This window comes from Chenopodium album, chromosome 23 (genome assembly GCF_948465745.1).
Source record: "Chenopodium album chromosome 23, dcCheAlbu1.1, whole genome shotgun sequence".
NCBI lineage: Eukaryota > Viridiplantae > Streptophyta > Magnoliopsida > Caryophyllales > Amaranthaceae > Chenopodium > Chenopodium album.
Window position 1 is genome coordinate 38,255,695 of NC_137856.1, and position 22,306 is coordinate 38,278,000.

General features: G+C 35.6%; 1 protein-coding gene across 1 annotated transcript; it reads left to right on the forward strand.

Annotated features, from left to right (window-relative positions):
• The first annotated feature begins 302 nt into the window (after window positions 1–302).
• On the forward strand, window positions 303–20,845 carry LOC145607819 (cleavage and polyadenylation specificity factor subunit 1-like). The gene is made up of 26 exons (XM_081663417.1): window positions 303–699; window positions 1,526–1,672; window positions 2,964–3,117; window positions 4,531–4,666; window positions 4,953–5,098; window positions 5,771–5,866; window positions 6,009–6,061; window positions 6,492–6,623; window positions 8,455–8,506; window positions 8,651–8,770; window positions 8,928–9,062; window positions 11,170–11,298; window positions 11,534–11,611; window positions 12,346–12,486; window positions 13,297–13,391; window positions 13,740–13,936; window positions 14,021–14,799; window positions 15,099–15,179; window positions 15,266–15,331; window positions 15,421–15,498; window positions 16,007–16,237; window positions 16,361–16,489; window positions 16,644–16,817; window positions 18,439–18,624; window positions 19,723–20,108; window positions 20,247–20,845. Exons 1-26 carry the CDS (start codon window positions 386–388, stop codon window positions 20,359–20,361), a joined length of 4,350 nt encoding a protein of 1,449 aa, XP_081519543.1. The 5' UTR covers window positions 303–385; the 3' UTR covers window positions 20,362–20,845.
• The last annotated feature ends 1,461 nt before the right edge of the window (window positions 20,846–22,306 follow it).

The window sequence follows — 22,306 nt, forward strand, 5'->3', positions numbered from 1 at the left end:
AAAAGCATATTTCCTTTCTCTTCCCTTCATTACATTTCATTTCCCAAACATTGGAAATAAAATTTCCGTCTTTTCCCCTCTCTTCCTTTCTTTTCCCCTCCTTTCCTTTCTCTTCTTTTCCTTTGCTAACAATGAACCAAACAAAGTCGCAGCGACTAGCAAGTAATACGGAGTAATTAACAAAGGAATCGAACCCGACCGCACCATCGTCCCGCCAAGCGTCTAACTCAGGGTTTTAGGCACACAACATTTGCAAATTTGCAATCCCCCCCTCAACTCTCCAAAACCCTAAAACACCTCCCTCCCTCACTCACTCACTCACTCACTCACTCACTCTCATCTTTCTCTCTCCTCCCACACTTTCTCTCTCTACTGATCAACAACAATGAGTTACGCAGCATACAAGATGATGCACTGCCCAACCGGCATCGAAAACTGCGTTGCCGGCTATCTCACTCACTCAATCTCCGACTCCACCCCTCAATTCATCCCTCCTATTCCTTCCGATGACCTCGACTCCGACTGGCCTCGCCGTAGTCAGGGCATTGGTCCTATCCCTAATTTAATCGTTTCCGCCGCTAACGTTCTCGAGGTTTACGTCGTTCGGGTTCAGGAAAATAATGCTGCTTCCGATGCCAAGCGCGGTGGCGTCATGTCCGGTGTCTCTGGTGCTTCTTTGGAGCTTGTTTGCCATTATAGGTTTTTTTTTACTTTTACTCTCTTCTTGTTTTCTATTACTGAAGTTTAGGTTGGTTTATTGGGGTGTTGGTGGAAAATGTAGTTGATTTTGAGCTTTTATTGGAGCTCAATTTGAGACAAATAGGGGATAATGCGTATAATATTGATCATTAGGGTTAGAATTGTTAGAATTTTTTGGTGGAATTGAATGATTTTTTTGGCTATTGGATGGATTACAGTTTAGAAAGGAAGGGGGGTGTTGGCAGGAAAATGTAGGTTGGTTTGAGCTTTTGAACTTAAATTGAAGCTGAACTTGTACAATTTTAACTCTTAAATTAGAATGTTTAGAATTATTTGTTATATTTGGAATGATATTTTGGCAATTGGAATAATTAGACTTTAAGAAAGGGGGTCTTTGTGGGAAATGTAGGCTGGTTTTGTGTTTTTGACCATTTGCACTTGAATTGAAGCTGAAATTAGGCAATCATGCTTACATTGTTAACCATTTGGGTGAGAATAACTGTAAACTGGAATTATACATTGGCAATTGGACTAAATAGACTTTAGACAAGGGGAAGGGGGGTTCGGTGGAAAATGTAGCTTTTTGACCATTTGAAATCAATTTGAAGCTGAAATCTGCGAAAATAGGTGATATAATCTACAATATTAACCATTCGGGTTAGAATAATTAGAAATTTTTGTAGGTAAATTGGAATGAAATTTTGGCAACATGATTATTGGAATTTAGAAAAGAGGGAAAGAATTTATGATTTAAGTCATAGACTCTGTAATTTATTTGCTTGTTTGTGTAGTTCTGAATGCATAATATGCTATTGGGGCATGCCAGGTTGCATGGTAACATTGAATCCATGGCTGTCCTCTCAGTTGGTGGAATTGACAGTTCAAAAAGGAGAGATTCAGTCATATTAACATTCCGGGATGCAAAGATATCTGTCTTGGAGTTTGATGACTCTACTCACAGTCTTCGTGCCAGGTAAGAATGATAAAATTCACTATGAAATGGAGACATTTTAAATTCTGTTACTTTCAAATAAATTATGTTTGGCTAGTTAGGTTCCATATCTGAACTAATTACTTACATTCTTATTTTTTTTTTGTTTGTTGTTTTATATTAATAGCTCTGCATTATCATATACATCAGTATCTAACCACTTTTTATGCTTAAACATATAGGTTTCATGTATATTGTGATATGGATTCGCTCTTGAATGGGCATATAGAAAATAGAATTGTAGGCTTATATATTGATCCTCAATAGGAGTTTTTAGGTGCATCAAAACTCTAGCCTTACTGAACTCTGCTTTCTGATAACCTCAAGGCTCAAAGAGATAATGCCAATGAGAACTAGACAGCTGGCAACCTAGAATTATCTAGTTCGCTGTTTCTACTTGTGATTTCATAACGTAAATAAGCTGAAAGGGTTCATTTGGTCTCCGAACATTAAATTATCATAGTTGTTGTCTGAAGGTGCTTGAAAAAAAAGGCCTTGTAAATTTTCCGGAACTTTGATTTCCAAATATATATAAACTGGGGAAAAGCTGTGTAAAGTACTAAAGTGTTTATTATAGGAGATACCTCCCAGGCGAACCCTTTGATCTCCTCAATAATTCTGAACAAAATCAATGTTCTTCAAGTTCCTATTCAGAAGGTTTCCCCGCAAAGATTGAATTTTCAATAGACCTAATAACCATTTTAAACCATAGAAATAACTATAATAAAATGCTGATATGTATGAGCCAGGTAATGATGATCAGTAAATATATTTGAAAGAGGGTGTTTCATTGCTGAAGCTTCTTCCCAAATGTGAGGGTGCTTCCCTGCCTTGACTTCTTTCCATAAATATGTTGTGCTCAAGGAATATTAACCTTTCAGGGAATTCCTTTATTAAAATTATTTCAGGGACTTGTTGTGCCTGTTGGTTTAAATATCTTGCTGATGTAAATATTTCTGTTGTAAAGAAAAGCTATTACCAATATTTTGATCATCAGTTTTTTTTGTCCTAGTACATCCCAACTACTATCTTTTCAGAAAAAGCAACTAAAGAAAAAAAAAAAGTGTGTTTACCATTCTTCTTGATTTTATGTAATAAATAGTTGATTCTTGAGTGCCCTCACATTGTTTGCGACTTTTAGATGGTTACAGAGTATGCTCATGGCTTGTCCAAAGATCCTTATTTTATTATTAATATTCTCATCATCTTTTCACTGATTATTGAACTCCCATTCTCAATCTGTAGTGTCTGATGTTGTGCAATTTGTCTTCAGCTCATTGCATTGTTTTGAAGGTCCAGATTGGTTTCATCTGAAGAGGGGAAGAGAATCCTTTGCTAGAGGCCCTTTGGTAAAAGTTGATCCTCAAGGCAGGTGCGGCGGAGTTCTTGTTTATGATCTGCAAATGATAATACTTAAGACTGTTCAGGTCTCTTTTTCATCTGTCACTATCCATGCTTGCTTTCCAGCCTTTTTTTATATTTTATATTATTTATTTATTTATTTATTTATATTAATAAAGTACCTTTTTTTTTTTAACAGAAGATTTTTATTACTTTTCTTTTCTTTTTCACCTGTTTGAAAACTCAATCTTCTAACTACATAAAATGAAGAAGATGCTATTCTCAAGGTGTTCCCTAGCAGAAGCTGAGGCTTTTGTGTTTTCTTTTGTTATCAAAATGTATAATTGCACAATGAAGGACTTAGGTGAATTTCCCACTTATGATACAATTTTGAATTACATAAGAGCTAATCTGGAATCGATTGCAGCTAGCCTTTGCATGATTTTTTTACCTCACACTCTTATAACCCACGATTTTTTAGGAGTGAAATATTAATATCATTTGACCTATAATTTTGTTGCATATATTTTTTTGTTATTAACATTTTCAATTCTGGTTTTTTATTTTCCTTTTAATTTATGATTGCTGAGGCAAAAGAGACAGGATAGTAAACTCATAAGTATTGGTTATTAAGGTTATAGGCATCAGTTTGAAGTAACTGGTTGCTAGGAATATGTGGTGAGAAGCCAAAACATGACTTTGACTGGCCATATTACCTTTATAAGCTGCATGAAGTAAATATTAACCCCTGCTGATATGTTGTCTGTGAATTAGGTTTTATTTCTTTTGGTGGTCAATGACCTCAGTTTATTAAGGGATGAGTAGAAGTTTTCATGTGACCTGGAAAATGTAAATGGAAGACATTAGATAAACTCAGTTCAGTTATAGGCTGGAAATCTGAGGTCAGACACTGCCTTTCTTCTAACATTTATCTTTTGTAATAAGATTGGAGAGACTGAGATCCATTTGTTTGTCTTTTGCTTCTTTGCTTGAGACGAAAGTGGAGAAGATGCTGTGAATTAAAATTGTCCTATCTAGGTTTTTGAGTATCTCCAGCCCTTTGGGTGAATTATGCTGTATGGCCTAGGAGGAAATCTGTCGGATTAAGTACTTTCTTTTGTAATTCCATAGAATTTGCGGAGTGAAAAAGAAGAAAGATAACCAAAGTGTAGGCTTTTAAATTTAGCTTATATGTTTTGTGGGCTGGCTGGCAGCCTGTTATGCAACAAAACGGGTATTCTTTATCGGAAAAATCTTTGACATAGATTCCATCTGCCTTTGTGTATGTCTTAGAGCTCATTAACAGAAATACAATAGTGAGTTACATGAGAAGCTTTTATGTCATTGGGACAGTTGACAAGGTTAGCTTGATCCAGTAGTTTCAACCATAGAAGTTTACAATATTTGATTGGAATTTTGTTTTTTAAACTATTGATTCATGTCATTCTATTTGCTGTTCAGTATATAGTGTAATTGTACTATATCCTATGGTGATACAGGCTGGTACTGGTTTGGTTGGGGATGATGAGAATTCTGGTGTTGGAGGTGCGGCTTCCGCTCGAGTTGAATCATCCTACATAATTAATCTAAGGGATTTGGATATCAAGCATGTTAAAGATTTTGTATTCGTTCATGGTGAGGTTCAGTGAAAATTATATTCTACCATTTCTATGAATTTTGTCTTTATTTACTAAATAGCCTTGTCCGTTTGTTTGTTTGCATTGTCCCACCGATTTTAAAAAATCAACGGATGTGATAAATTATAATTTCATGTAATTGCTGTGATTAGGCTTAGCAATATTAGCATTTATGAATATGTAAATGTATGCTGGTCTGGCACATGTTCTTGTGTGTTTAAGTATAGTGCTTTTCAGCTCTACTTCTGGTGAAGTATTTTCAATGTACATGGATTGGTTTTCAGGATACATTGAACCTGTGCTGGTAATACTTCATGAACGGGAGCTTACTTGGGCAGGAAGGATCTCATGGAAGCACCACACTTGCATGCTTTCAGCGCTTAGTATCAATACAACAATGAAGCAACATCCCCTTATATGGTCAGCTATGGTAAGTTTTCAGCTGGATGAAATGACTTTAGTAGGTCAAACTGGCTTAGTTGCCCTGTTAAAAATTACTAAATAGGAATAATGGGTTGGAGTTGCTTATCTACAAGTTAAGGCTTTGGGATTACAGATGGCCCATCAATAGAAAAAAGGGTTTATGGTTGATCAATAGCTTCCGATGCCCACATATCTGATCCTCCAATAAGACAATTGCTTCTAACAAGAGAGTTTTTTTATTTATTTATTTATTTATTTATTTATTTTATTCTAATGAGTGCAACTGAAACTTTTTGCCCAGGCTTAGAGGTTATAACTCCTAAAAGTGTACTGCAATATTAGTCTTGATATGACAGTATTGTTGAACTCTGCCTTTGTTTATAGTCTTGGTATAACAATATGTATTGATTGGTGGTTTGTGACACTTGATATGACAAAATTTATTGAACTTTGCTGTTTATTTGGAAGAGGTCTTTTTTTTTTCCCTTTTTTTTATTTTTTATTATTATTTTTTTTGTGACAATGTGAATAGGTCTTTGAATGATGTATATATTCACACATTTCAGATAAGATTTGAGGATGCATCTAAGTTGAACATTGTATCATGCTGTGTATTAGTTCTAGCTTTATATTTGTCTTGGCATACTCAGATCATGTCTTTTCATGCATCTGACAACAGAACCTGCCACATGATGCTTACAAGCTGCTTGCAGTTCCTTCTCCGATTGGTGGTGTTATTGTAATCTCCTCTAATGCCGTTTATTATCACAGCCAGGTAATACGTTTTGCTTGCACGCATTAATCTCATTGCTGTTTCATAGTTATGGTTTATGTTTCATTTGTTGTATTTCAGCAATCTTTACTCTAAATCTATATTATGGTTTATTAATGATTGTAAATCTTCTTTTCTTTGGTAGTCAATGTCATGTGCCTTGGCTGTGAACACGTTTGCAGTTTCAGCTGATGGGAGGTAACTTTTGTTTTCTTCTCTAATGTTACCTTATATCCATTACTAATGCTCAAATGTGGAATGATTATACCCCAATAATTTCACAAGTACCTCTTTTACTAGGCTAGTGGCATACTATTAATCTGTACATCATGATTTTTCTCCTTTTACTACGTCGGTTTACTTTAAAATGTTCTCAGTTCTCACTTTTGCCGGGTTTAATATAGTACCTGTGAATATAGAAACTATTATGTTGTAAGGGTAAAATTTAAAACGTAAAGGATACTAAAGTAGTGCTTCCTGTTTCTCTAAGATATTAACCATTATGACTTAATTACATATGCCTGTTGGATGATGGAGATCATTCAAGCCTAAAGTTGATGTTTGTGCTATATTTTTCTCACTGTTTGTGCACTTTTTTGGTGTGCTTCCTACACATCATTCCTATCAGCCAAGAGATGCCAAGATCAAGTTTCACTGTGGAGCTTGATACTGCCCATGCAGCTTGGTTAGCTAATGACGTTGCTATGCTGTCAACTAAAACTGGTGAACTACTTTTGCTGACACTTGTTTATGATGGAAGGTAGGTGTTCTTATCTCTTTTTTATTCTCTAAGTGCTTGATAGTTATTTGATTCCAAACACTTGGAGATTCTAAGCCACAGTAATGCATTTGTAGTTTAATTGATATTCCACTAAATATTGTTGATGCAAACTTTTAATTCATTTTCGCAATATGCATTTTATCTTATATGGTATTTCTGTTTCACTTTTAGTTGCTGGGTTGGATGTTTTAATTCTTTTTCACAGTATACATTTTATCTTATAGGTAGCAAATTTCTGCCGCATGTTTCCAAAGAGTGACTCTTCTGTCTTTGTGTTTTGGTTTTATTCCACACCCCCCCCCCCCCCCCAAAAAAAAAAAAAACCATGTTATTCATTTGTAGTGGTTTTTCTGGGATAAAATGGGTTCAACCTCATGCTGCCAAGGTTGCTCCTGTGGTATGAAAAAGGACGGAGAGAGGTTGGACTCTTAAAGTATGGAGTATGGTTCTGTTAGAAAATTTTACCTGATAGCTTACGAGCATATATTGTTGACTGTTCTCCTTTTGTACGTATTTACACTGCTTTGGTACCATTTATAAATTTTACCTTGTTATAAGTAAATACTTCCTCCGGATCTGAATAATTCAACACACTTTTTCACGGTATTTAAAAAAAGTGGGCATCGCATGATTTAATACACTTAAAATGGGGGTGGGGGGGTGGAGTGAGAGATTGTTAGAAGTATAATGTAGTGAGCCATGAGTTTTTTTTTTTTTTTTTTTTTTTTTTTTACAAATGGGCCATGAGCTTTACTAAGGGTAACAGTACAACTTTTAACAAAAAAAGCTTACTAATTATAGTGTGTTTTGAGTATTGTTACATTTCCATTTCAAGGAAGTGTTGCAAGTATTAAAAAACGGATAAAGTATGTATTTCTTTTAATGAGCTTGTAGTTGATTGATGTTAATTGGAGTAGGATCATGAAATGTTAGATGAAATTTTAGGGATGACTATTATTTAAATATCTAGTTTTAAAATGTTGGACTGTCATTCAGTGGTGCAAGTATTAATGCCATGGGGAATTCAACTATCTAGTTTTTGAAAAGTTTTTTTTCCCCCTTTTATGTAATTGGAGGACCGTAATCAAGTAAGCCTGTTTGTTTTTAGGTGTTGTACATTTGTTGTGAGGAAGATGATTGTTTTTGAAGCTTTTTTTCATCCCATTTGAAGGATTTAATGCTTGAATGAGGTGTTGGTTATGTCTACCAAAGCTTGTAGTAAACCGAGTTGCCCAGCTGTGCTGAACTGATAAATATTGCTGCATACAGCAGAAGATACTTTTATTTTACTGATGATAAGTGTAGAGGCATGGCGGTGTTGCACTCCTGTTTCATTTTTCTTTCAAGTTTCTTGTAGCGCACCCAAATTTTGGGTATTGTTTAGGGGCAGTGCCAAATGGAGGTATGATTAGCCAAAGTTCTGGTTGTGACGCTAATTGGACTCAGTTGCATCAAGATTTTGGTGGGTGAATATGAAACTCTATATTTTATGGTTGGAAGGGGGATGTTTTATTCACTTGATCTCCCCGAGGTTTTTATAATATCATTGACTTTAAGACTAGGATTTTGTTCTTTCACACCTTCTAGAAAAGGAAGAAGTTAACTACAAAGAGTATGAGCAGTTTGGGCTGTGTCTTTTACATTTTTTGTGGTATGTTGATTGTTGAATCCTGCTAAGTAGTTGGCATTTAGGTTAGGAAATTTATGAAAATCTAGTTCTGGTGAAATTTTCCTATATGCTACTCATATTTGGGTAATTTTAATTATATGGTCAATTCTTATTGTTATCATTCCTATCCTTGATGTGTAGGGTTGTGCAGAGGCTTGACCTAGTGAAGTCCAGAGCTTCTGTTCTTACTTCGGTTAGTTGTATTCATGAATTTGTCGAGTTTCACCTTCATAGTTTATGTAATTATTGTTTTCATCATTATTCTTCTTTGCCATTTTTTTCCTCATAATTTCATGGATTTTATAGATGCAATTTAGCTATTCTTAATTTTTTATAGGATATTACGACAGTAGGAAATTCTTTGTTCTTTCTGGGTAGCCGCCTGGGAGACAGCTTGCTTGTGCAATATACTTTTGGAACTGCTCCTACAGCCTCTGCATCTTCTGTGAAGGAAGAGGTGCTTTATATACTCCTAATATTTCCTCGCTTAACTTTTGTTACTGCATGAATCTAGTTGTTTCTCTTATCCTCTCTTTATTCCTTTCGATTTATTTTCATTTTTGCTTCTATGCATTTATTAATTCTAAGATCCTGTTGCACTCTCTGTTTGCCAGGTTGGGGATATTGAAGGTGATGCCCCGTCAATGAAACGCCTACGGCGATCATCATCTGATGCGTTGCAAGACATGGTTGGTGGTGAGGAGCTTTCTTTATATGGCTCGACTCCTAATAAAGCAGACTCAGCTCAGGTATGTCCTTCTATTAGTATAGTGCATTATGGAGCACTGATCTTTGAAAAATTGTTCCATAGCCTGTATATCCTCATCCCTTTTTAAATTTGTGTTTTTTCCCCTGATTTTTTTCTTTGACAGTGTGTTTGGGTTGAAAGATTTGAGGAGAAAAGAAGAGAGAAGGAGCAAGGGATGTTCCATTGTCTGGGATAGTACATTATGAGGGTGAGGGAAAAGGAGGGGAGGGAAGAATATTCTGTCCTTTAATATTAAAAAAATTAATCTCTCCTATATTGGAGAGATTGAAAATGGTAACTTCCAGTCACATAAGTTCTGCCTCTCCTGCTCTCCTCTTTCTTTTGCTTCTATATCCGACCTCGTTCTTTATCTCACCTCCTTTCCCCTGCTTCTGTGTCCAACCCTTTTTACTTTATTTCTTCCCTCCCTTCCTCTTCACTCCCTTTCCTTTCTAAATTTTCATCCAACACAGTGTAAGGCATACTTTGGGGTTTTTTTTGTTTTTTTGTTTTTTTTTTTCTTTTTTTGGTTAGGGGAGAGGGAAAAGGTTATCTAATTAGCTCCAATCAGTTAAGTGATATGTCAATGGACATATTTCTGTGGTGAATATCCTGTTTCCTATGAAGGAAAAGATCAATAAATTTGAAGCCAGTGTGTTAAAAGTCTGTCATTTCACCCTCCATTTGATTAGTGCACTATTATATTTTATCTTTCTCTTGTTTGTATTCCTCCTTTTTGCCTGACATGTGCAGAGCTGTGATATAAGATCATTAAGCCCTGTGCTGTAAGGTGCATTCCATAGTTCTGTTCTAATGCATTACAAAATAACAAATACTTGTTTCTTAAGATTTACCATAGAATATAACAAATTATTAAGAATTATCTCAGAATTTAGAGCTGTGAATCTCTATATTGTTTTCCCTAAGTTTGTTTCCATCTGGTCAAGTCCTTGGATCTGGCAGTATGGTGTGTCCCCCGATCCACATTCCTGAACCTAGCTGGCCCCTAGACCTGAAGTTGTTGGAAGCATTATATCTGACCAGGTTCCTGGTAATGTGGGTGATAGATGCCAGCCAGTCTGAGGCGAGGTGCCTTGGGTTTTAGAATTTTGGCTCTTTAGATATCGTACTATTGACTTAGTTGGATATAAGCTATTATCTTCAGTTAGTTTGAATTCTTATCTATTTTGTAAGGTGTGTTTTGTAATATAGGACTAGTTGGTATCCATATATTGAACGAGAGCTTTGTTAGGACTTAAAAGCTTAAGCTCTCATGAAGCTTTTTACATACAAAATCAAGAAAAGTTTAGCAATGCTCACACACTAAAACTTGACTCCACCTACATACCCTTAAAAAGTTGGACTCTAAACTTGAGAAGGGAAGATTCACTCCAATACTTTCCAGATCTGCTGGTTTTCTTTCCAATTGCATCACCAAATTGCCTATGGAATTATATTTTACGCTACAGCTTCAGCAAGAGAACCTTTTTATGTCCTTTTTTTCAGGCAACAAGAACTTCTTGCTGTCCCAAACAAGGCTAATGATAAGTGCCAAAGAGAAAGAGCCTTAGGAAAGGGGTAAAAAATGACTTAACATATTCTTCTTTTCTTAGGCAGGCAGAAAGTGCAACATTTCATCTGTATGAGAGCATGCCAATGATGTGGTATATGGGCTTTGTCTCAAATGCCCAATGAAATAGACTTTATTTGTACCTAGTAGAAGTTTATATTTATTCTATACTATGATGATTTGATTTTTAATCTTAGGGTCTTTAGGATCTAGCATACAGAGTTATAGATTAAAATTGAACATTGAACTTAAAGGTCATTTGCTATTATACCCTTAGATGAGTTCCCGTATCAAGAAAAGAAGAAGCGTAAGAATTGCTTTTGAAAATGCATGTGAATTGTAAACAATTGCTTATATATCCTAGATTATAGAATGTTGGGACTTTTTTTTTTTTTTTTTTTTTGATGCTAATGGTGGGACTTATTAATGTACAGGTTTTTTGACATATTATGTGTGGCTTAAATTGAAAGTATTATGCCAAATAAGGCATTGGTATGATCTGTTAGTGATTTTGCTTCACTTGATTTTATTTTTGCAGAAATCTTTTGCTTTTGCAGTGAGGGATTCATTGATAAATATTGGTCCCCTGAAGGATTTCTCATATGGGTTAAGGATCAATGCAAACCCAAATGCCACTGGAATGGCTAAGCAGAGTAACTATGAAATGGTCAGTTCTGCTGCCCTAAGCTAATCTGGAATAAGGGCTCTGGGATAAATCTTACGTTCTTTGTTTTTGTTTTTTTGGGGGGGGGGGGGGGGGGGAATAAGATCAGAAGTTCTCATGAAATTTGTAGTCCTTCTAGTTTTTTTGGAAAAGTTGAATTTATGTCCAATGTTATCATTTGATCAGATTTCCCTTGTCATTGGTTTTCTTGCTACTTTTAATAATGTTTTTCATGCAGGTTTGTTGTTCTGGACATGGGAAAAATGGTGCACTTTGTGTTATTCAGCGTTCAATTCGCCCTGAAACGATTACTGAGGTGTGTTCTGGTAGATTTATTGGTATTTGTGCTTTTCTATCTATGCTGGTCATCTTTTTCAGGGTGGGGTGGGATGGGATGTTACTAGATGTTTGTGCTTGATTGTGAGACTTTGGATTGCTATGCCCTCCCCCCTCCCTTTTTTGTTGACTTCTTGTCATCATAACGATCTTGCAAATTCTGTTGATATGCTCTTCAATTTTTTTATGATATGAGTACGGAATTCCAGATATTTCTGGTAGGTTATTCGTGTTATTATCATCTGTTGCTGCTCCCCCCTTTTACATAAATTGCAGTAAAGGCAGTAACCTATGATACTTGCCTGGAAGTGGTTTGTGTTTTACCAAAAAAAAAAAAAAAAAAAAATAAAATCTCTTGGAGGTTTGTTATATATGTTTATGCTTGAATTTCATCACCAGCTTGGCCTTGCTGTTAATTTCTTCACCTGAATGACACAAAAGATGCATTCATGACACTTTTATTAGTACTTGTACACATTTGAATCTTCGCAGCCGGTGGGGTGGAGGATGAGTGGATGGATTTTGATAGATATGTCGTCTAATTCCATGGTTCTTTAAAATATGCTCACTCAACAACCTCAATGTTTGTGCATTCTGTATGGACTTTATTTTATTAGTTCTTAAAATTTTGAAGAGTGTCATTATGTTCTTTTTGCTATGTGATGTTCTGAGTAAATGGCTTCATACTTTCTTTTTGCTTTGGTTATTTATCAGGTCGAATTACCTGGAGTTAAAGGGATTTGGACCGTCTATCACAAGAGTTCTCGCAGTCATAACTCTGATGCATCCAAGATAGCAGCAGAGGAGGATGAATATCATGCATATTTGATCATAAGCTTAGAAGCACGAACGATGGTATGGAGATATCCACTTTATGTCGATCAAAGTTGCTGAAGCAGATTGAATTTTCGTTGCTTTTACTCTCTTATGTTCATATTATTTTTTGCGAAATTGGGAGCATTCTGTTTTTCAATTGGGTATATTGTTTTGGCCGCTGTAGAGACAGTTTACAGCAGAGCTTTTAATTAAGCATATGCTCCTTCGTGGAGTCACAACACTATGCTTGTTATGCTTCTAATTTCTTTTTGACTTGAGAACCCCTGTTTCCCAATTATTTTCTATTCTAAAAATGCAGATGCAATGTTATTTGGCTGATTTATCAGCTTTATTCTGAATTCATACCTGGTGTTTTTTTTTTTTTTTTTTTTTTTTTTTTTTTTTTTTTTTTTTTGAGCTTGGTTCATTCTTTGAATTATTTGGCCCCAGGACCCCAGTAGCTGCTCTCCTATCTTCTTTGTGCAAGGTCAAACAATTTATGGTAGTGAGGATCAATAGCTTTTGTCCCTTAACTTATATTCGACTATCCTCTTAACAATTTTGTACAGAAAAGAAAAGAGAAACCTTACTGCTGAGCTTGAGAATTCCAATTTTGAAGTTGACTACTTTATTCTTTTTATTCAAATCTTAACTTCCTATTATATTCAAGTCTTAACTTCCTAGTATCAGATGTTGAAAGAAAAACTTTACTGCATCCTATCCAAATTGGAAGAATTCCATACTTTGTTGTTGTGAAGTGCTTACATCATGATATTCTGAAGCTTTTTCGTATGTTAATCAATTTTTTGTCCAATTTTATTTTGATAATGTGTTTTCCTGTCTTTTCAGGTTCTTGAAACAGCTGATCTTCTAGGGGAAGTTACTGAAAGTGTTGACTATTATGTTCAAGGGAGTACAATTGCTGCAGGAAATTTATTTGGAAGGTGATTATTTACAGCAATGCATTTATATCTCTAAAACATGGCCTAGGCTTAGGTAGGAGAATTTCCTCAATTTAGAACTGTATATCTCTAAATTTTGTTGTTGCATATGCTCCGAGCAAACAGACTGTTGCTTGCTAGTCAGTGCCCACAAGTCCATGATCTTGTCGAACCAGTTTTTTTTTTTTTACTTGCAAGAGTTTTATACTTATGATACTCAAATGCATCTATTTTAGGGTGTTCTGCTGTGTCACAAAGTGGACAGTTCTTTTAACCACTTGTTGATGAGTGGTAGTTGTCGTATAATCTTTACTGAGGTTGTTTCTTGTGTTTTTTGGGTTTTGTTTCCAGGCGTCGTGTTATTCAGGTCTATGCTCGTGGTGCCCGAATCCTAGATGGTTCCTACATGACCCAGGAGCTAACTTTTGGATCTAACGGCACTGAATCTGGCTCTGGGTCTGATGGCATAACTGTTTCAGCAGTTTCAATTGCTGATCCTTATGTATTATTGAAGATGAGTGATCATAGTGTCCAGCTTCTTGTTGGAGGTATGATAATTATATTGTTGTCCTGTATGCTGATGCTGTTTCACCATAATATCTCATCTTGGCTTTTTGCAAAATCATATGCAGATCCTTCCAATTGCACTGTTTCCATTGATGTTCCTTCAGTATTCGAGGGTTTAAAGAAATCAATCTCTGCTTGTACACTTTATAATGATAGGGGTCCTGAGCCATGGCTTCGGAAGGCCAGTACGGATGCTTGGCTTTCAACTGGTGTTGGTGAGACCATTGTTGGGTCAGATGGGGTGTCACATGATGGGGATATCTACTGTATCACTTGTTATGATAATGGCACCCTTGATATATTTGATGTGCCTGGTTTTAATTGCGTTTTCACTGTTGAAAAATTTATCTCTGGAAAGGCCTATCTTACTGATTCCTTTGTCAAAGAGTCACTGCTAGAACTTCACGAGATCTCCAAGAGTTCTGAGGATACTGCAGGTCAGGCCAGAAAAGAAAATGTGCAGAACATTAAAGTTTCTGAAGTAGTAATGCACAGATGGTCTGGACAGCACAGCCGTCCTTTTCTATTTGGAATATTGACAGATGGAACAATTCTTTGTTACCATGCGTATTTATTTGAGGCTCAAGAAAATGCTAAAAATGAAGATGAAAAAGGAGGACAAGATTTAATCACTCATGATAGCACAAGTTCCTCTAGGCTGCGAAATTTGAGGTTTCTCCGCATTCCCTTGGATATGCACACACGTGAGGAAGTGTCCGCAGAAGGTGCCATGCCTCGTATTTCCATTTATAAGAATATTGGTGGTCATCAGGGATTTTTTCTTTCCGGGATGAGACCAGCTTGGTTTATGGTCTTCAGGGAGCGTTTGCGTGTTCACCCACAGGTCGGTTTATTGCAGCTTGAATATATAGCATATCAATCATTTTCCTTTTCCCAACCCGCATGAGAAATATTGCTTTTGTAGGTTATATGTACTTAGTAACCATTTATAACATAACATTTGGTACTTAGTTCTGTTCTCTCTCTCTCTTTTTTTTCTCTCTAAGGCTTTTGACATCTCTTGTTACTATTGTTTGTTGTTTCTCTTAAATTCATGTCATTATTGTTCATGCTGTTGCTCGTATTTGTAAAAAAGGTCTAACATAGTTAACAGTTTAACACAAGTCATTTCTTTGGTTGCAGCTGTGTGATGGGTCCATTGTCGCATTCACGGTTCTTCACAATGTGAATTGCAATCATGGATTTATATATGTGACCTCACAGGTATTTCCTTAGATTTGGCACATTAGTTGATAATCCTAACTTTTGTGGCACTTGACTGATATTACTTTTTTACTTCTATGTGATAGGGTTTGCTTAAAATTTGCCAGCTGCCATCTGGATTGAGTTACGACAATTACTGGCCCATGCAGAAAGTAACAGTTTTCCTTTTTTTTTTTTTTGCACAAATTTATTTATTATATCTATGAGCTAACTTGAGAGTTTTTTTTTTTTTTTTTGTTAGATTCCATTGAAGGGCACTCCCCATCAAGTCACCTACTTTGCTGATAAGAATTTATACCCACTTATTGTTTCGTTTCCTGTGAGTTCCTGTAACCTTCGTTCTTTCATGAGTATTAAAGCTTTTGCTGTTGGAAATTTGATGGTTGAAGAGTCGGTAGCTTAAATTTTCCATATTGTAACTTTGCTGATTGAGGATCAATCTATTTATAATTCTTGGTTCATATTCCCCTGCATTTGTGTATGTTGCACTTAATTTTGCTTTCAGTATTGGCGAGTCTGTGAGTCAGTGCCTTGCATTGCACATGCTTTAATCCACCCACACACATCTTTAACTTCGCCAATGTGAAAAAGTTATTTTCAGTGGGCAGCTTATCATAGGTAGCATTGCCTTAGTATTTTTATGCTGCCTTGCGCTATTTTGTGCTGGAAACAAGTCTGGCATTTTACTAATATGCCTCTTGCCTTCCTATTTTCTACTGCTTTCTTCTCAATGTACTTTGATAGGTGAATTACAATCTGAAAGGTGCTTCTAATGTATCATGCATCATGGTCCTATCTGCAAAATTAAATGATGTCATCCCTTGCAGGTTATGAAGCCCTTAAATCAGATTCTTTCATCTCTAGTTGATCAAGAAACTGGCCATCAGATTGATCATGATAATCTTAGTTCTGATGAGCTACAGAGGACTTACACTATAGATGCATTTGAAATTCGGATAATGGAGCCAGAAAAATCTGGTGGAACCTGGCAAACAAAAGCTACTATCCCTATGCAAAGTTCAGAAAATGCTCTCACTGCTAGAATGGTTACCTTGCTAGTAAGCTCACTATACATTTATATAACTTAATGGACTAATCTATGCGATCTCTTGCCTGCAGCTTTGATGATTGCTGTTAGCTTTCTCTCTCTCATTTTCTTCTGTGGTTATCGTCTTCTGCAGAACACAACCACTAAAGAGAATGAAACACTCTTAGCTATCGGCACAGCCTATGTGCAAGGAGAGGATGTGGCAGCAAGAGGGCGTGTGCTCTTATATGCCCTTGGACGATCAGATAATCCTCAAAATTTGGTATCCTGCTGAATCTTACAGTTCTAACAGTTAGTTCTTGATGTTCATACTTCTGCTATATAGTTTTATGTTATGGCATAAACTTTACCAAAAGTTGTGCATGTCGCAGCTCACTTATTTGTAAGTTTATTTTATTCCCCGGGTTTCCTCTTAGGTTTCAGAAATGTATACCAAGGAATTGAAGGGTGCTATATCTGCTGTAGCTTCGCTTCAAGGTCATTTGCTGATAGCTGCTGGTACTAAAATTATCTTGCACAAATGGACTGGTACAGACTTGAATGGCGTGGCATTCTTTGATGCTCCTCTGCATGTTGTGAGCTTAAACATTGTATGTATTCCCTTTTGGCACTGGTTTCTACTCCTCGACCCCCTTTTTTGTTTGTACACTAGATGAGTGCTATATATTGCTTTTGTGGTTGCCATCTATTTTTGTGGTATGTGCAATGTGCATCATTTTATTTTCCATTACATTTTTGAGATCACAAATGTTTTAAAGTTATGTTGTAAGATGGAGCTTTTTTGTGATGGACCTTTGAATATACTTCAAGTTTTGCTTTGTCATTTATAAACCTGCTTGCTTAAGTTTATTATCCATGTTAATGTGGGTATAAGTCAGATGGAAATGGTTCAAACAGTTTCGACAGATAAAAAACATAATTTCTTTTCTAGATTCCTTGAAAGTTCGGTTCACAGTGTCTTCATTTTTCTTTTGTGAGTAAAAATCAGATTGCTTTTGGGTGGATTCTTGGGAAGGGGCACGACAATTTAGTGTACTTTTCCAATGGCTCCATAGATGGTTTGATACTCACCACTCTGAGTTCTCTCTTCTTTGGTGGGCGGTTTCTTCAAATGGTTAATTTCTCTTAGAACTGTCACTTCAGGAGGAATCTTTTTGAGTAGGAGTCATGGAAGGCATTCAAATTTGTTGAGCAATATTGAATTGGTTTCTGTGGATCTCAGTATACAAAATATAGTTTCATGACTCGTGTTCTTTCTCCAGCCACTGGCACAAAAGTTGTACCTTGAAATCTTTCTTTGGTTCCACCTTTATAGACTTCCAAAGTGGGTCAAAGCATTGGTTTAGGTTGATAGTTTGGAGAAAGCTCAGTGTATGTAATAATTGAAGTTTCAAAAAGGGTTTGTGTACTTTCTTTGGTGATGGAAAGATGGTAAACCACTAGTTATTGCATTGTGACATAATAGCTTGTATATGGCAAAGGCTTTTTCTTGTTGGGGTTAGCTGGGTTACCCCACATACTGCCTGGGTTATTAAAGGTCCAATATGAAGTTTTATCTGTTTCAGAGACAATATGTTGTTGGGACTCAATTGTGGTGAGCTGCAAATTTTCGTTTGTTTATGTTTGATGGTGGAGGAATGGTATTATTTTTCGGGATCAGGTATCTTCTCTGGCTTCAAGATGGGACTGGGTGGTGTGTTTAGCTTATCGGGGTTTAAGCTTGTTGCCTTGTGGGTCTTTTTGGACCTCCCTGGTCTTTTTTTTTTTTTTTTTTTTTTGGGTAATACATGATTGGATTTTTAATATATTTTTTTTCATCTTGTTCCGCCACTAGTCTCACTCCCTGAAATCCTTTTTTCAATTTTTATGGATTTTTTCTTATTCAAAGATAAAGGTTAGTTATAGACTTTCATGCACTGACTTGGATGTTTGATGATAGACATTTAACTTGTGAGTTATAGATGCTCTGATGATTCCTTGATATTCCAGTGAGTGTATTTTCTGCTTTTGTAGTTTCTCCTTTATCTTTTCTTCTTTTCTATTTTTGTAATTATAAAATGCAATATTATGGTAAATCCATTTTTTGATATCATGAATCATATATTTTAAAATTATTTTTAATTGCTTTTGACACCTTTTGCAATAGAGATTTGAGATATATATATAAAGAATGTTTCTTCAATATAATCATTATTTTCTTGACTGTTGCAGGTTAAAAATTTCATTCTCCTTGGAGACATTCATAAGAGCATATATTTTCTTAACTGGAAGGAACAAGGTTCTCAACTTAGCTTGTTGGCAAAGGATTTTGGGTCACTTGATTGTTTTTCAACCGAATTCCTGATCGATGGGAGTACACTCAGCCTTGTAGTTTCAGATGAACAGAAAAATGTTCAGGTCAGCATTTTTCCTATGGTTTAAAAAAGTTATGTTGTAGTTGAAATAGAAATAGAGATAGATATGGAACAGTGAAAGAATGTAGCAGCATTGGACTATAACTTGATGGGATTACTTATGAGTTGTTAACCTACAGATGGCTCTTTAATCAAATCTATGTAAGTTTGTGCAAATATACTAATTTAATAGAATGTTGCTCCGTGGTAGGTTGGAAAGATAGATGGAATAGGGCAGTCTATGGCCTTCTAGGTAGTTTATCAAGAGGAACAAAATGATCAGATAGTAGACTTTTGTTCTTCGACACTTTTTTTTATGCAAAAGCAATTGATGAATTGGAGTGGGAGATTGGGATGTGTCTTCTGCGATACATGTATTGGAAGACATCTGATCTTGGGCTGGGTGGATTATCTGGCTTGTTTCTTTTCAAAGTTTTAGCTTTTAAAGAACTATAGTATAATGTAGGATGCTTATTATTATTTACAACTACTCTAATATAGTGCTGGTATAAAATATACCTAGACAATTATTTGTGGAAAATAAGATTTGGGTTGCTTGTTCAAGTTAAAATTGTTGTATGAGGGTTTGATAGAATTATTGTTTTTGTTGTTTCATCAGCTCTTAAATATATTTGGTGAAATGGAAAAGAATTAACTGAACATTAATTGGCTGTTTAAAGAAAGACGGTGGCACGTTTTCAACTCTGATGTCCGAACATGTTTCCTGTGCTACAGTTATTTGTTTACTTATTGTTATTTTATTTGACAATGTTCTAAGCATAAACATTTGTCCACAGATCAAAATTACAGAGTAGAAATTAAAAAAACAACTTAAATTACTCATTTAATTATATTAGTTGTTAGTAATTTTAGTTGTGTTTTACTGAGTATCTTAGTAGTTAGTACCACTCATTTGATTATATTTGGAGCAATTGTTTACTACTGATTTCTGCTAGACTAATGGATTGCTGAAATTACTCATGGCTTTGGTTTTCCATTACCAGCTTTACTACCTTTCTAATTTTTTCATGCGACTTTTACAAGTTTTCCTCTATCTGATTCTGGCTACATTTCCCCATATGTTAATATTTTCTGCCAATAGGTTTTCTACTATGCGCCAAAGTTGTCTGAGAGTTGGAAAGGACAAAAGCTTCTTTCAAGAGCTGAATTTCATATTGGTGCCCATGTGACGAAATTCCTGCGATTGCAAATGCTTCCTGCTTCGTCTGATAAACCAAATGCTACTCCAGGCCCTGATAAAACTAATAGATACGCGCTATTATTTGGTACTCTTGATGGAAGCATTGGCTGTATTGCACCACTTGATGAGCTATCATTTCGGAGGCTGCAATCGCTGCAGAGAAAGCTTGTTGATGCTGCTCCTCATGTTGCTGGGCTAAATCCGAAATCTTTTCGCCAATTCCAGTCATGCGGTAGGGCACATCGCCCTGGGCCTGACAACATAGTTGATTTTGAGCTGCTTTGCCAGTGAGTTTCTGTTACTCTTTTCCTTGCTACACGACATGTTTCTGCTGAAAACTAATTTTACTGCTGCTTCCAAATATAATCAAATGAGTAAAACTAAGTACTAAGATACTCATTATCATGATGTTTTTTCTCTTGCAGTTATGAGATGTTACCGCTAGAAGAACAACTAGAAATCGCCCACCAGATTGGGACTACAAGATCACAAATTTTATCTAATTTTAACGACCTTTCTCTAGGAACAAGCTTTCTATAAGAGCATATACTTCCAATCATACGGTTGCCAAGAAAACAAGGCCAAGACCTATGATGCACTGGCTCAGATTTGCGTTTCGTGTCCGACGCTATCATGTCAAAACACTTGACACTAGACCTACAACAGGGTGGCGGAGTAACGTAGGCCAACACCTAGAAGAGCTGATTCTATAGTGACTGCTGGGAGGGTACTGTAAAATTCTTTCTATCCTCTTTTTTTTCCCCTATTTGTTTTCTCCCCAAGTTCCCGTCATATCTGGGTCACAAGAGTCAATATCACTGTAAATGGCTGTTTGTATTGTACATGTTGTCTAGTTTAGTGAAATTTGATTCTGTAAAATGTTTCTTGTTCTCGTATTATTTCTTTTGCTGTTCTTTCGTTGGCATATTCAAATTTCGGTGTAAAAAAATATTGTAAAACAGAAACTCCGTACTATACCTTAAGGTAAATGGTTAGGCTTTTTTCAAGATCATGACCAACTTTCAGTAGAGGCTAAAAAGTAATTGTGTAGTTGTTGGACGAAGAACAACACTCTTCTTTAAGTCACTGCAAGATCTAAGGAATTGATTTATGCCCATTATACTATGTCAAGGTTAGTAGTCACACTGATGGAGTACAGTACTATAGCTTCAACGCCTTAAGCAACTGTGTATGTTAAACCGGTAGTTAAAGTGGCAAATAAGATCAGTTTTGTGTTTGTTGTTTTGAGATAGTTTCACGCAAAACTTGCCCATCATGCAGCCGATGTCGGTCTTAGAAAGGAACTCTTTGATCTCGCGGCAATTCAGAAGTTTGGTAATACGAAAGGGCAACCCAGAAACTGGGCCAGTGAGGCAGCAAAAACCTTGATTGTCTAGTTATTGGCTTTGAATTCAATACATTATCTTGTTGGATTTTTACTTTTAGAAGTATATATATATAATGTGCTTGAAGCTGGATCATTATGATAAGTCTAAAATTTTCAAAATATGATTAGAAATTGGTTTGGGTAGGACCAAATTTACGGCGTTTAGTCAAAGAATTGAGACACAAAAATGATGGTTGTTAACTGCACAGGAAAAGCTTTAGTGTGATATGAATGGCTGGATGTTTTTATCATCTATGTCGTTAAGCAATGATTTAAGGGCACTTAGTTTTTTTTAATTAGATTCCCCTTTGTTCACTATCTACTGGTACTATATAAGTGAAGAACTGATCCCACTAGCTACCTTATTTAACATGAAATTACCCTTCTAAACTGTTTTGTATGTTAAAATCATAGTAGTATATATTCATGTTCTGTATCATATTCCAATATGAGAGTTAATGGGCTCCATCGAAATGATTTAAGTTTGGCTTTATATTGTTTCCCTCCTACTTTGTTAATAATGAGTTGAGTCGAGTTGATTTCAAAATAGATTTTAAACGACTGAACTTCTATTTTTTTTTTCATTTTTACTGAATGGTTCACTCTTATCAAAATTCTTGTAATTAGTAGGATGCTAGTCTTAACTTTCTAAATTTAGTACTATTATTTGAATTTTTTTTCCACATTATAATTTTGTAGCCCTCTTCATTCCTATGTGGAAACTCGAAAGTGTCTTAATGAACTAATGAATAATTTTATATTAATAATTTATTTAAAAATTAAAAATCATAAAGATATAGAGCAATTAATTGAAATTGAAATGACAAAAAAAAAAATGAAGCAACTAATTTAAGACTGAAAAATACTCTCAAACAAAATGATGTAGTCAAAAGAAGTAACCGAAAAATGACCAACCATAAACATGTGTTCATAATGTATTGATTAGAAAGAGTTTACATAAGAATGATGTCGGCACACGTGAGCATTGCCCCATCTAGCATGCTCAACTTAAGTGAAGAAAGTTGGAGAAAAACACAAAGCTAACAAACAGTACAAATTTAGATTTGGATCAAATTTATCAATTAAAAAAATGCCCTA

Excerpts from the sequence above, each read along its gene's own strand:
- LOC145607819 (XM_081663417.1), top strand. The coding sequence starts at position 386 with ATGAGTTACGCAGCATACAAGATGATGCACTGCCCAACCGGCATCGAA. Across the intron at positions 14,800-15,098 it reads GTTTGCGTGTTCACCCACAG|CTGTGTGATGGGTCCATTGT; the intron begins GTCGGTTTATTG and ends CTTTGGTTGCAG. Across the intron at positions 15,180-15,265 it reads TTATATATGTGACCTCACAG|GGTTTGCTTAAAATTTGCCA; the intron begins GTATTTCCTTAG and ends TCTATGTGATAG.